Source organism: Fusarium solani (assembly GCF_023522795.1).
Source record: "Fusarium solani strain SB1 chromosome Unknown bctg00000007, whole genome shotgun sequence".
Lineage (NCBI taxonomy): Eukaryota > Fungi > Ascomycota > Sordariomycetes > Hypocreales > Nectriaceae > Fusarium > Fusarium solani.
Genome location: NW_027072150.1, coordinates 1,183,123 through 1,195,953, shown reverse-complemented (window position 1 = coordinate 1,195,953; position 12,831 = coordinate 1,183,123). Strand labels below are relative to the sequence as shown.

The 12,831-nt window shown below is 52.1% G+C and overlaps 6 protein-coding genes across 6 annotated transcripts; 4 read left to right on the top strand and 2 right to left on the bottom strand.

Annotated features, from left to right (window-relative positions):
* Positions 1–225: 225 nt before the first annotated feature.
* MRS44_011237 (uncharacterized protein) lies at positions 226–2,938 on the top strand (the record flags this gene model as incomplete). Its single annotated transcript, XM_065619660.1, has 7 exons — positions 226–386; positions 445–578; positions 630–736; positions 785–966; positions 1,027–2,537; positions 2,615–2,843; positions 2,893–2,938. 7 exons carry the CDS (start codon positions 226–228, stop codon positions 2,936–2,938), a joined length of 2,370 nt encoding a protein of 789 aa, XP_065475732.1.
* Positions 2,939–3,266: 328 nt separating this feature from the next.
* Positions 3,267–4,106, bottom strand: MRS44_011236 (uncharacterized protein; the record flags this gene model as incomplete). Its single annotated transcript, XM_046273700.2, has 1 exon — positions 3,267–4,106. The coding sequence occupies one exon, from the start codon at positions 4,104–4,106 to the stop codon at positions 3,267–3,269; it is 840 nt and encodes a 279-aa protein (XP_046135066.2).
* A 439-nt stretch (positions 4,107–4,545) lies between these two features.
* Positions 4,546–5,515, top strand: MRS44_011235 (uncharacterized protein; the record flags this gene model as incomplete). The annotated part of the gene is made up of 4 exons (XM_046283383.2): positions 4,546–4,659; positions 4,725–4,812; positions 4,865–4,940; positions 4,990–5,515. 4 exons carry the CDS (start codon positions 4,546–4,548, stop codon positions 5,513–5,515), a joined length of 804 nt encoding a protein of 267 aa, XP_046135067.2.
* Positions 5,516–6,183: 668 nt separating this feature from the next.
* On the top strand, positions 6,184–7,696 carry MRS44_011234 (uncharacterized protein; the record flags this gene model as incomplete). Its single annotated transcript, XM_065619659.1, has 4 exons — positions 6,184–6,355; positions 6,440–6,724; positions 6,779–7,006; positions 7,206–7,696. The coding sequence occupies 4 exons, from the start codon at positions 6,184–6,186 to the stop codon at positions 7,694–7,696; spliced, it is 1,176 nt and encodes a 391-aa protein (XP_065475731.1).
* Positions 7,697–8,225: 529 nt separating this feature from the next.
* Positions 8,226–10,250, bottom strand: MRS44_011233 (uncharacterized protein; the record flags this gene model as incomplete). Its single annotated transcript, XM_046270723.2, has 5 exons — positions 8,226–8,554; positions 8,628–8,957; positions 9,013–9,401; positions 9,471–9,774; positions 9,830–10,250. The coding sequence occupies 5 exons, from the start codon at positions 10,248–10,250 to the stop codon at positions 8,226–8,228; spliced, it is 1,773 nt and encodes a 590-aa protein (XP_046135069.2).
* A 444-nt stretch (positions 10,251–10,694) lies between these two features.
* Positions 10,695–12,764, top strand: MRS44_011232 (uncharacterized protein; the record flags this gene model as incomplete). The annotated part of the gene is made up of 5 exons (XM_065619658.1): positions 10,695–11,374; positions 11,429–11,613; positions 11,737–11,869; positions 12,139–12,294; positions 12,362–12,764. 5 exons carry the CDS (start codon positions 10,695–10,697, stop codon positions 12,762–12,764), a joined length of 1,557 nt encoding a protein of 518 aa, XP_065475730.1.
* Between the last annotated feature and the right edge of the window lie 67 nt (positions 12,765–12,831).

The following is a 12,831-nucleotide window of genomic DNA, read 5'->3' as shown; positions in this document are numbered from 1 at the left end:
GGCGGGTTCAATCTCGAGCCTCTCCACGGCAAGCAGGGGCTGCCGCAGGGGGACAATTGATGGAAAGCTCCACGGCAAACACTTACTGAGCCTGTAACATGACCTAGGCTCGGGATTATTGAACCCGCCGCGGGACTAACACGGCATGTATGTTTCCTAAAAGTCGGTCCCCGGCCGGCCAGTAAGTGCTTAGCATCTTCATCGACTGTCGACCGTTCACCAGCCATGATTCGCCAACCTGACCTGTTCATTGCGCCCCCAATCTACGCAAATGGCAAACTCAAGATATCAAGTGTCCTGATTGCAAACCGTGGCGAGATTGCTTGCAGAGTCATTGCTACCTGCAAGAAGCTGGGTGTCACCACATTTGTAGTTTTTACCGATGCGTAAGCAATCCATCCGGCAACAGACATTGATGTGCATGGCTGACTGAGAACACCTTAGAGATGCTAATGCACCATTCGTCAAGCTTGCTGACAAGGCCCATTATCTCGGCGACCCTGAGAGCCAGCCTTATCAGAATGGCGAGCTCATCATCGAGATAGCCAAGAGATTTGGAGCCGATGCCATTCATCCCGGTACGGTTAGATATTGATCTCAAATATCAACATTAGTACTAACCTTCTAAGGATACGGTTACTTGTCGGAGAATGCGGATTTTGCTGCGGCGGTTGGCTCCGCTGGGCTCGTCTTTCTTGGGCCGTCACCCCAGACCATCGCCGCTCTTGGAGACAAGGTACGTACTGGAGCTATATTTCTGATCATTATTGCTTATGGGATGCAGCGCGAGGCCAAGGAGTTTCTGGCAGCAAGATCCTCAGTCCCCTTGGTGCCAGGATATGGCGGGTTAGATCAGGACCCGGACCTTCTGGAGCAGGAAGCTGATCGGATCGGATATCCCGTCATGATCAAAGCGTCTGCTGGCGGGGGTGGAAAGGGTATGAGAATCGTGTACTCGAAGGACGAGTATGTTCATTTCATGTGGCTGTTCAAATGACGGCATCTTAAAGACTAACGGCATATCAGTTTCCGAGAGTCGCTGCAGCGCTGCACGTCCGAGGCTGGTCGTCTGTTCGGTTCAGCTCACTGCCTCATCGAAAAGTACATCGAGGCCGGTAAACATGTGGAGATGCAAATATTTGGCGATGGTGAAACTGCCGTCAGTTTCCTCGATCGCGAGTGCTCGGTGCAGCGCCGCAACCAGAAGATCATCGAGGAAAGCCCCTGTCCCTGGCTGAATGCGGAGATGAGGCAGGACATGTCAAACTCGGCCCTGGAGATTGCGAGACTGTTGAAATACGAGTCCGCCGGGACGGTCGAGTTCATAGTGGTAAGCCAGCACCCGTCCTTGTTACAGAAGGGAGGTTCTAAAGAGATTGTGCAGGACATCAAGAACGAGCGTTATTACTTCTTGGAGGTCAACACCAGAATTCAAGTCGAGCATCCGATTACAGAAGAGGTTGTCGGCATCGACCTCATCGCCCTTCAAATCTACGTCGCTGGTGGCGGCAAGCTCCAAGCTCTGCCACAGCTTCAGGACATCAAGCAGATTGGCCATTCTCTTGAAGTTCGGCTATGTGCCGAGGACCCCTTCCACGACTTTCGCCCTTGCACTGGCACGATATGCCAGTTGAAAACACCCCTCGATAGCAAGAGTGAGGATAGTGCTGGTCTCAGATACGAACTCGGAGTCGAGCGCGGCTCAGCAATCACGGTGCATTTCGACTCCATGATATCCAAGATCATTGTCTGGGCACCGACCCGCGCCATGGCTATCGCCAAGATGATCCGCGCTCTGAAGAATACCATCTGCTTCGGGCTCACCACGAACCAAGTCTTTCTTCAGCGGATCCTGGCTTCGCCGCATTTCCACGACGTCAGCTATACGACAGCTTTGATACCACAAAACATGGACGAGTTGACTACCCCTTTGGATACGTCGTCTGTTGACAGCAGCGCCGCCATCGCTGCTCTTGAAATCTCTCGGTTGAAACCCGCTTCTACCGACAGAAGATCCGCGTTCAAGAGCATCCCCATGTCTTTTCGCAACCAAAGAGCCGGCAAGAATATGTCTGCTGCCGGTCTCGTGTCTAGCGAGATTACACAATCCGGACAAGATGAGAAGATGGATATGCTGGTGAGCAAGGATGACATCGGAGCCTATCGAGTTGTCCGACTGGACCCAGAGATCCCTCCAACTTCAGCAGAGGAGGATGTCTACTTCAACAAGGAGGGCGGTCCGCTCGTGAAACGATACTACTCTGCCATTAGATCTAGAAGGGAGACCAGGTTCGACAGTGTTTCTATTATTGACTCGGTTGTTGAAGTGCACCCTCCCTGGTCCACTGGCCAGTTGAAGGTGTCTTTCGCCGGCCAAATTGCGACATACGATTTTGCATCGGCCTCTCAGGGTGAATTCAAGAAGGCCCTTTATGTGCAAGAGTCTGGATCTGGAGTTCCCGTGCTCTACAGTGTGTCAGGGCTGTTGGCATGGGCGGGCATGCTTGATGAGAAGGCGAGCGAGGCGCAGAAAGCAAGTAAGTTGGCCCAGATCTCCTTTCACGAATTTCTCCCCATCCAAGTGCCTACAAGCTTACGTCCTTTTCTTAATCAGATTCACGGGTGTCTACATGCCCAATGCCGAGCAAGATCTTGGAGGTGACTGCAAAGGACGGTACCTGGGTCAAAGTGGGAGATAAGCTGCTGGTGCTCGAAAGCATGAAGATGGAAATTCAGGTCACTTCTTCTGCGGAGGGCATTGTCAGCATGCAGGTTAAAGAAGGAGACATCCTTCCTGAGGGCTCGGTTCTTTGTGAGATCTTAGAGGGCGAAGAGGACACTAGGTCAGCATAGTAGGGTCTCTTCAGATAGCGAATACTCTTTTAGAGGTAGATGGAGACGTATTATTACCTCCGTTACTTCCCGTCGCGAAGAATAGAGAGCAAGTGAGAGTAACAAATACCACATTTCTTAGTGCAATAGCGGCATGGAGCCCGATGCTAAATAACACTGGAATATAAACGGCGTTGGTTAATTTTTATTTAACTCATTTAACAAGACTGATTGGACTTCATCATGATTTTGATGTTACTAACCATTGCTGAACGCTAACCTTGATCACGTTGAGCAAGCGACTATGGCGGAAATGGCGGAGCCGGAATTTGGGATCGAACTACGTACAGAATACACCTGGCGAAGCGGTTCTAACTGGGGCTTTCAAGAGCAGCAGTAGTTCCAAATCTCAATGTTCCACCTAGAAATTCAACTCAAAGTTTGGAAGATGCCTTCTTGGTATACCACGCTGCCCAGTCCACATTTCGATTCCCCGCCTGGAACTCCTTCATGCCATACGCCACCTCTTCATTAGGCTTGATCATGGTAAGGAACAATTCCCTGATTTTGGCATCCCGTTCCTCAACCGTAGGCGAGTCCAAGGCGTTTCTGACCATCCGCTTGGATTCCCCCACCGCATGCGGTGCGCAGCCTCGTTGCTGCTTCAGTACCTGCTGCACACGTTCTTGTCCCTCAGCTAGCGTGTCGACTAAGTAGTGTACGCTCCCTTTGGCGTGAAGCTCGCTGGCTGGCACGTTGCGCGCCTGGATCATGGCTTCCCGAGCCAGTGGCGCTCCCCATTCCCGGACAATGAAGGGTGAGATGATGGCTGGGGTGAGCCCTCGTCTGACTTCTGACAGAACAAAAAAGGCTGATGAGACCGAGATCCGGATGTCGCAGGCAAATGCGAGGCCAGTTCCTCCACCGTAGCACGGCCCGTTGATCAAGGCGATGATGGGCTTGGGGCAGAACTCGACGACCTTAAAGAGGTCCAACAACTGTTCAAAACGGCCGGCTTGGGTACTGGATCGATCCGCGCCCTTGGGGACGTTCTCGAGCAGGGAAGAGCTGCTAGAGAGATCCATGCCGGTGCAAAAGTATTTTCCCGCGCCCGTTAGGACGATGGCAATCAGGGTGTTGTCCTTTCCTGCATCTTCGATGACCTGGCGAAGTTTGACGATCAGATCCACGTTGAGGGAGTTGCCCTTTTTCGGATTGTTGATGGTGATGAAGAGAGTGGAACCGTCGCGTTGCTCAAGAATTTGGGAAGCCATGTTTATTCGTTCAGACGGGTTATAGAATGCCTGGGTATGTGTCGAGCTATTTGGTTGTAGGTATTTAGACGTCTTTTTGGTCCGGCCTGGGATGGGTTCATGGATGCCTATAGGGACCTAGATACAGTATCACTGCGCTCGGTGCGATGCACACGCTGTGCCTCTGCCAAACCTCACTCTTGGACACTAATCCTCGGATAACCAAAGCAGATTTGCCGTTGTTGTCAAAAGTTGAAAGCCGAGCCAAGGGTGGCTAGTTGACCCGCGGCAAAGCCTGTGACTGGTCACAGCTGCAAAGGGGTTGCCGCACTGCCGTGCTTGCAGTGGTCTACTTTTCTAGGCACTGGTGGGGATTAAATTGAACAGTGCTGCTTTCCTCCAGAAATCACAAAGAGACCTGTGTACTATCAGTCTTGTTACAACTTTTGCAGTGTAGAAAATGGATCCTCCCAACTTTAAGAACCTTACCCTTGATGTGGTGGATGGCGCCATTGCCATCATCACGCTTCGGCGCGAATTCTCTGCCAACTCTTTGCATCCTGATCTATTGATCGTGAGTCTATTAGTTCCCTATCATCATCCGAGAGCAGAGAATTCTAACACGTGCGGTTACCAAAGGAATGGATTGCTGCTATGAGATGGGTGATTGCGGTGCCTGAGATTAGCGTCGTTGTTCAGACGTCCGCAGGCAAATTCTTTTGTACAGGTTCGTCTCCCATTGGCTGTCTCAGGGCTCCGTGAACTGATGGGTGGAATAGGAATGGATTTTGACAACTGGCCGCCACCAAAGGAGGAACTTGCCGAGAACATGGATTCTTTCATTGCCAATTTCAAGTAAGGGAGTGGCTGCGACATGCTTACCTCGAGCTAACGTGACATGCAGGGTCCTGAATGAGCTGCTCATCACCTGTGACAAGGTCCTCATCGCCGCTGTCAACGGGCCTTGCGCCGGCTATGGAGTGACCTGCTTGGCCCTCTACGACCTCGTATACGCAGTACCTAGCTCCTATTACTTCTGCCCATTCCTGAAATGGGGATTCTCCGCTGAAGGTTGCTCCACGCTGACCTTCCCCCAAATCATGGGCCATCAGAAGGCCTCGGCTCTGCTGCTCGCCGGAGAGAGAATGTCGGCAGGGGAGCTCAGCGCGGCAGGGCTAATCACAAAGGTTGTGGGCGAGAACTCCTTGATGAAGGACGTCATGGAGGTGGCCACGCGCATTTCGCGTTGCCCACCCGGTGCGCCGGCTGCCACCAAGAACTTGATGCTGACGAACAACCGTGAGCGGCTGTTGTCGATCAACGCTTTGGAGTGCGTCGTCTTGAGAACTAGACTTCATGATCCAGCATGTCAAGCGGCCGCTGCTGCCTTTACCGAGAGGAAGCAAAAGCGTGCTGCCAGTAGGCTCTGAGCCATGCGAGATGAAGTATGGACAAGGGAGTAGAAGTAGGAGACGAGATATAGAATACAAGCAATCATTTTGTTTACCATTTATGAGTTGAAGATTTTTTACGTGAATGATGCCTCAAACAGAAGCCATCAGCCACGAAAATAGATGATATATCAAAACGCAATGCCGTAAAACACCACCAACGAGATATCTTAATTACTATAGACATGACAGAAATATATCTTGTGATACTGCACAAGCTCCTCACATTTGAAAGGGTAGAGCGTAGCCCAGGTGTGGAATTGGCTTCGCAGCATCAACCTCCTGCCACTCAACACAACCCTCGGTCGAATAAAGGTTACTCATTCTCTTGCAATGCCATAATCGACCTACCACGGCTTTACCATAGTCTCCAACGGCGCCGATACCTCTCAAAGAAACAGAACAAGGACTATCCGGCAGTGGCAGACCCGTCCCCCTGTTACAGTGCTATGGCTCGTTATCCTGATTAGGAAATCCCGCGGCAGCCAGAACAACATTTCACCGCGGATACCGCATAGGGACAAAAGAACTATGCGACATGGGAGAATTGCCAGTCTGGTAGTTGATACAAAATAATTAATCCGTCGCTTTCGTACTTGAGTAGTTGGCCTATAGAGCGCATCATCTCTGTCCTAGATCCTGCCAGTATGCCGCCATCTCGTCCCAACGCCCCTTTCAGCGAGCCTTACTGGCACTACGGGGCCCCGCCTCCGTACTATACAGAGTCCCATTTCAAGCTGCAGGCCGACACTCGAGCTTATGTGAACGAGTACATCACTCCTTTCTGCGAAGAGTGGGAACGTCAGGGATCCATACCTCGTGAGGCTAGTTAGATTCTCCACAACAGAAGCAGCCTTGGTTTCTAACACGGCTACTAGGCATATGAGAGGCATGCAAAGCTAGGCTACGTTGCGGCGGGCCTGTTTCCACCCGAGCCTGATTACCTGGGCGAGGTCATCCTGCCTTGTGGGATCCCCCCGGACAAGTGGGATGGCTTCCACGACCACATTGTCGTTGACGAGTTGACTCGCTGCGGGTACATGGGTGTTGTCTGGGCACTCGCCTGTGGGAACATCATCGGCTGCCCGCCGCTCATCAACCACGGGACGCCCGAGCAGAAACGGCGCCTTCTGCCATCCATTTACAACGGTACCACACGGTTCTGTTTGGCAGTCACTGAGCCCTCAGGTAAGCACAATTCGTTGGATGCTTCCGGACAGGACTAATGGGCGGTCATCATAGCTGGCTCTGATGTGGCAAACATCAAGACTGTTGCCAAGCGCCAAGGAGACAAGTACGTCGTAAACGGGACCAAGAAATGGATCACAAACGGGGTGTATGCCGACTACTGTACGGCTGCTGTCAGGACCGGCGGTCCGGGTCAGTCAGGCATCTCGGCTCTCATCATTCCATTGACCGCCAAAGGCGTGACTAGGCGACGGATGGACAACTCGGGCATCAATGCTAGCGGTACGTACACAGTAGAGGCGATTACTGATGGCACATGCTGATTGATGGATGTCAGGGTCGACCTTTATCGAGTTTGATGACGTTGAGGTCCCCATTGGGAACTTGCTAGGAAAGGAAAACGAGGGGTTTGGAATCCTCATGAACAGCAAGTCTTTCTAAACAACCCCATCCGCTATCGTTGCTGACATATAGGTAACAGATTTTAATCATGAACGACTATGGCTTGCAACTATTTGTCTGCGTCTGGCTCGAGTCTGTGTGGGACATGCTCACGACTATGCGACCAAGCGCGAGACGTTTGGTAATAAGCTCATCGAGAACCAAATCATTCGTGCCAAGCTAGTCGACGTGGGCAAGAAGATCCAAGCCGCCTATGCTTGGTTGGAACAGCTCATCTGGACCCGCCAGCGCCTGGCAAATCACGATGGTCCAGATACTCTGGGTGCTAGCGTTGCCATGCTCAAGACGCTGTCTGCTCGCACCCTCGAGGAGACGGTACGCGAGGCGCAGCAGATCTTTGGGGGGTTGGGATACTCCAAGAACGGCCGTGGGAGGGTCGTGGAGCAGATCAGTCGTGATTTTAGAGTTCTCGTGGTGGGAGGTGGGAGCGAGGAGATTTTGACGGACTTTGCATACAGGCAGGAGGCCCGAACGCTCAAAAGGTATGCCACTGGAGCCGCAAAGCTGTGATTGGTAGTGACGTTGAAGGGGATCTAGAACCGAGAGAGAGGTAGAAGAAATTAACATGTTACGGAACCACATCTTGCTATCCAGCCTTGTATAAAGTCAAGAACAACTATCCTCTAGCACGAAAGGTGTATCCATTTGGTAGAATGTCCAAAATTACTTTGAATCGTAAACGATCCATCTATTCCTGAGAGCTTCCAAGTTTTCCGGCTCTACCAGGCTCTGGGACCTATCTTCTTGAAAACCATAGCCAGTAACCTCCTTATAGATAATATTCAGAATGGCATCCCAAGGGGTGGAACGTGCTGGGCCACTTTGACTTATATAAACAGCTGACTCATTATGCTTGATGAAGCCCTCTCATGTCTTACACGGTGTTGAATAACTGTCATTTAAAATGATCCTGCTACGTGAAGCTATACAACAAGACCTGGACAAATAGAGTGAAATGTCTACAAGACACCAACGGTAGTGGACTGCTTAGCATTGAGAATCTAGAAGACGAAATCTGGTTGCACGACACCAAAGCACATCATTCACCGATTAGCCTTGACCCAATGTCGCGCAGAGCTACCTTACGAACCTTGCCGCTAGCCGTCTGCGGCAAAGTCTCGCACACGCCCTTATCCCCGATCCACCAGATGTAGGCTGGGATCTTGTGTCTTGCCAACGTCTTGCCGACCCAAGTTTGAAGTTCAGAGGTCGAGGGGCGACCTGGACCTGATCCCTCCTCCTGTTGGACAAAGGCGGCGACAACTTCGCCGTACCTGGCATCCTTGATACCGACTACACTGGCTTGTATAATCGACGGGTGTTGGACAAGACAGTCCTCGATCTCGGCAGGGTAGATATTCTCGCCGCCTATCGATAATGTCAGTAACCTTCTTGATAGTAATGACACGGGCACGCCTTCGTGTGGTAGGGTCCTTCTTACCGCGGATAATGATATCCTTGATGCGCCCTGTCACGCGGCAGAACCCATCCTTATCGAGCGTCACTTCGTCACCAGTACGTAGCCATATAGTTCCATCTTGTTCTTTGTGGAGCATCTCCTCGGTGCCTTGCGGATTCTTCCAGTAACCACGGAAACTGTTGTAGCCTGCAATGAGAATTTCACCTCGTTGCCCTAGAGGAACAGTCTTGCCGTCCGCGTCGACCACTTTGGCCGTGACATGCGGCATGACCTTGCCCACCGTTGTCGAGCAGGTTTCGAAAGAGTCTTCAACCGTAGTCAGAAAGGTGACTGGAGAGCACTCCGTCATCCCTGGCACATTTTGTCAGCATCACTTTTCGCTTGTTCGAGACCCAGGAACACCTACCAAATGCCTGTATGATATGAGGAACCTGCAAGACCTCCCGGATCTCTTTGAATAGCTTCATTGGAGTGGCAGCCCCACCAGTGATGGCAATCCTCACCGATGATAGATCATATGTTCCAGGAGGCTGAGACAGGACTTCCTGGATATAGGCTGTATGCATAGTTGGGACCCCATAGATGAGCGTGCATTTATCATGCGTCATGGACTGGAGAGCCCGGGTTGGACTAAAGTTCTCGCTCGGAAACACGAGCAAGCTACCGTGTGCCACAGACATGAGAATGCCTAGCACGAGTCCGAAACAGTGAAACAGAGGCACCACGCAGCATAGGACATCATTCTCGGTGAGCTTCAGTCGATGACCGGATCCGATGCAGTTATTGATCAAACCACTGCATAGAAGAAGGAAAAGAAATACTCAGCACTCGCGCCGCAAGAACGACAGGGAAGTAGGCACTCACCTGTGGGTCAACATGGCAACCTTGGGCTTGCCCGTGGTTCCGCTCGTAAACTGCAGACTGCAGACATCCTCCGCCTGCACTGCCTTTTCGGCACGCTCCAGGTCCTTTGGAGGAACGTCAAGTCCCCGCAGGAAAAGTGATTCGCAGGGAATAACCCCATCCATCCCATTGGCATCACCTCGTCCCATGAGAACAAAGGTGAGCGGGTCTGTAGAAGACGAAAGATGTTTGGTGTGCATGCTCTTGATGGTAGGGGCCATGTTTCGTGATCCGATGAACGGAGTTATGAAGAGCAACCGGCATTCTGTAAGGCCATAATGTGTAAGTATCCGTTGCCGCCCTGGGACTGGAAGACAAACCCGCACGATGCACTGCATTCTCAACCTCATCATTTGTGTAGTTCGTGTTCAGGACCACCAGTGGTAGTCCCACCAGCCCAGCAGCAAAAATGACCTCGACATATTGCTCGCAGTTGCCCGCCATGATGGCGATGTGGTCGCCACGAGCAAGGCCGAGGGACAGCAGACCTGCTGCGAGTGCCCTGCTGCGGCTGTGAAGCTCCTTGTATGTCAGCTGCTGCCCTGTCCAGGAGCATTTGACGGCGCATCGGTCCCCAAAGACCTCAACCTGCCGCTCGAGCAGCGTGCCTAGCGTCTCGGACGAGAGCGGCGGCTCACTCGGTCCATGTACAATCGAAAGTTGAGTTTCTTGAGGAGCATCTGAGGTGCGGGCGCCACCGGACAGATGGCCGAGGGTTTGCTGGAGTCTTCTCAGAGCCATGGCTACAGTGTAAAGATACGGTAGACAAAGGGGGCCTCAGTCTCATTAGAAAGCGAGAGATTGACCAGGACAATACACTCGGACTCGCTATTGCGTGTATACATGTATCTAGATATGCTCTTCTAACACTTTTCCCGAATCAATAGCTATCATACTTGGACGCCGAGGAACGCTCTTTCATAGGCTTGACACTAACAATAGCGATACCTCGCTCAACGTACCTAACTCGGAGGACCTTGTCTGAAAGTTAGTTGGTGGCTAACTACCCTGCAAACTCACTAAACCCAACGCAGATCCGGGGTAAGCCGCGGTAGGAAAGCCCATTGGACGGAACGTCCCAAGGAAGGGTCAATCACTCTCCGAATCTCCGCCTCCCCCTCGTTGTCTGGCTCCAACGGCTCGCATCACATCCCTCCACATACGAGGCAGATGGCATCGCCCAGCATGGACTTTACGTTGGATCCCCCGGACTCTGGAAGCCCTTCTTGGGCAAGCTCAACCCCCAGGCCTGGTCGGTTGCAGTTTTGGGTTGACATGGCCAATGGCCCCGGTTTCGATGTGGGGAGTCCAGAGCCGGACAGCCGTCGCCCCGAGGAGGAGGCTGTCGACGCCATGTCCCGTAACCCGAGTTCCCCATCAGCTCACAGCGCGATATTCGGTACTTCAGACCTCTCTTCTTCTGACAAGCTGCCTGGTGAGCAAGATCCTCGGTCCCCTGCAAATATCCTGCCACCCACATCTCTATCCGCGACAGCCGAAGCCCCTCCATTGGGTGGCCAGCATGCCCAGATCGTGACACGCGGTGGGAGATTGCAAGTGGCCGAGGACGGCCACAGCAGGTATTTCGGAGCAACAAGCAATCTACACCTGATCCATAATGGTCCATACTCATCCTTCAGTCCCTCTCTTAAGAACCTTCGTGTCGACAACGAGCTCGCCATTAAGAGTGCGGGTCTGCAATGGGCCAGCGACCCGGCGTACGAAGCCCATCTATGGGAATGCTATCTCACATGGATGAACCCTGTGACAAGCCTGGTTGAACGGAACCTTTTTGATCAAGACAAGGAGAATTTCTTGTCCTCGCAGCAGAGCGACTTTTACTCGCCTGCCCTGGAAAATGCCATGTAAGTTCATTGCTTCCCGACTGCTCGTGCGAGGAGCTTGCTCATTATCCTTAGCTTCTCCACGGGTGCCATGCACACAACGCGCCAACACCCTTCTATCATGGGCGGTGCATGTAGATTCTTTGCAAGTAGAGCCAAAGTTTACCTAGACTTGGAACTTCAGACGCCAACAATAGCAACGCTCCAAGCTCTTGTTCTTCTCTGTGAACATGAAGCTGCCCAGGGTAGGGACAGCCAAGGTCAGTCTGCATGACTCTTCCTCTCAACAGCCTTTTAGATTGACCACGGATAATCAGGCTGGATATACTCAGGTGTGCATATCTATGACTAACGCATGTTCATAAATACTAAAACAACGATAGGAATCGCCTCCCGCATACTGTCCGATCTGGGACTCCACTTGCATTGCACCTCTCCACATGAAACCGAGAGCTGCGACGCTGATAGCTCAGACATAAAAGCCCGGGTCTTCTGGTCTGTTGTGCACCTCGACACGTGAGTTACGCAATCCTCATCCTCGCCTAAGTTCTGACCGAGAACCCAGGATTTGGTCAAGCTGGTGCGGGAGGCCTCAGTCTCTTACCACGAGAGATCTTTTCTTTCGCCAATCTCCCACTCTGAGATGCTCGGGTGCCACAGACTCCGATTCCCGGGGCGACGTGCATGTTTATCTGGCCCCGTTGGTGACGCATTTTAGCAAAATCATCGATTACATGCAAGTTCATGCCCATGGTTCCAAGCTCTTATTAACCCAGTGGTGACAGGTATCATGACAGAGATGCCTCTCGAGACTCTCTGTCCAAATTTGCAGTGCAGATGGATGCGTCACTCCAAGACTGGACGGTTTCACTTCCACAATCTCTGCAGCTTAGACCGGCCCAAGATGATCAATGCCCAGATCCCGTCGTCTTCCAGTTACAGTAAGTCTAGTGTTCAACCCTGACAAGAGGCCCTGCCATTTGACGGCTGCTAACACCTCGATCAAAGTCTGCTGTATTATGAGATACGAATTCTCCTTCACCGACCCCTCATTGGCTCGAGCTTCCTTACTACCGGTCTCCAGTCCCCAAGTGGCAATGCAACTGAATCTCCTCATGATATTTGTACCAGCTCAGCCTCCGATATCATACGCTTGATGGGTCACTTTCGCGACCGATTCGGCCTATGCCACCTCTCAGCCTACTGTGTGCATATCCTAATGACGGCCGGCATATTACTCGCGTACAACACGTCCCTGACCAACCAGACGAGGGAGTTTAGGAACAAGTCCGCAAACCTCACTCAGGCAAGCATCCGCATGATGACCGAGTTGACAACAACGTTTCCAGTTGCCCACCGGTCTCTGGAAGTTCTCACGAGTTTGCGGAGAGAATGGCAGAACTGTAACTAAGCAGGGACATGGTCTGGGAAGAGGATGCCGGAGACAAGGTGACCAGGCACAAGGGCCTTCTGTACAT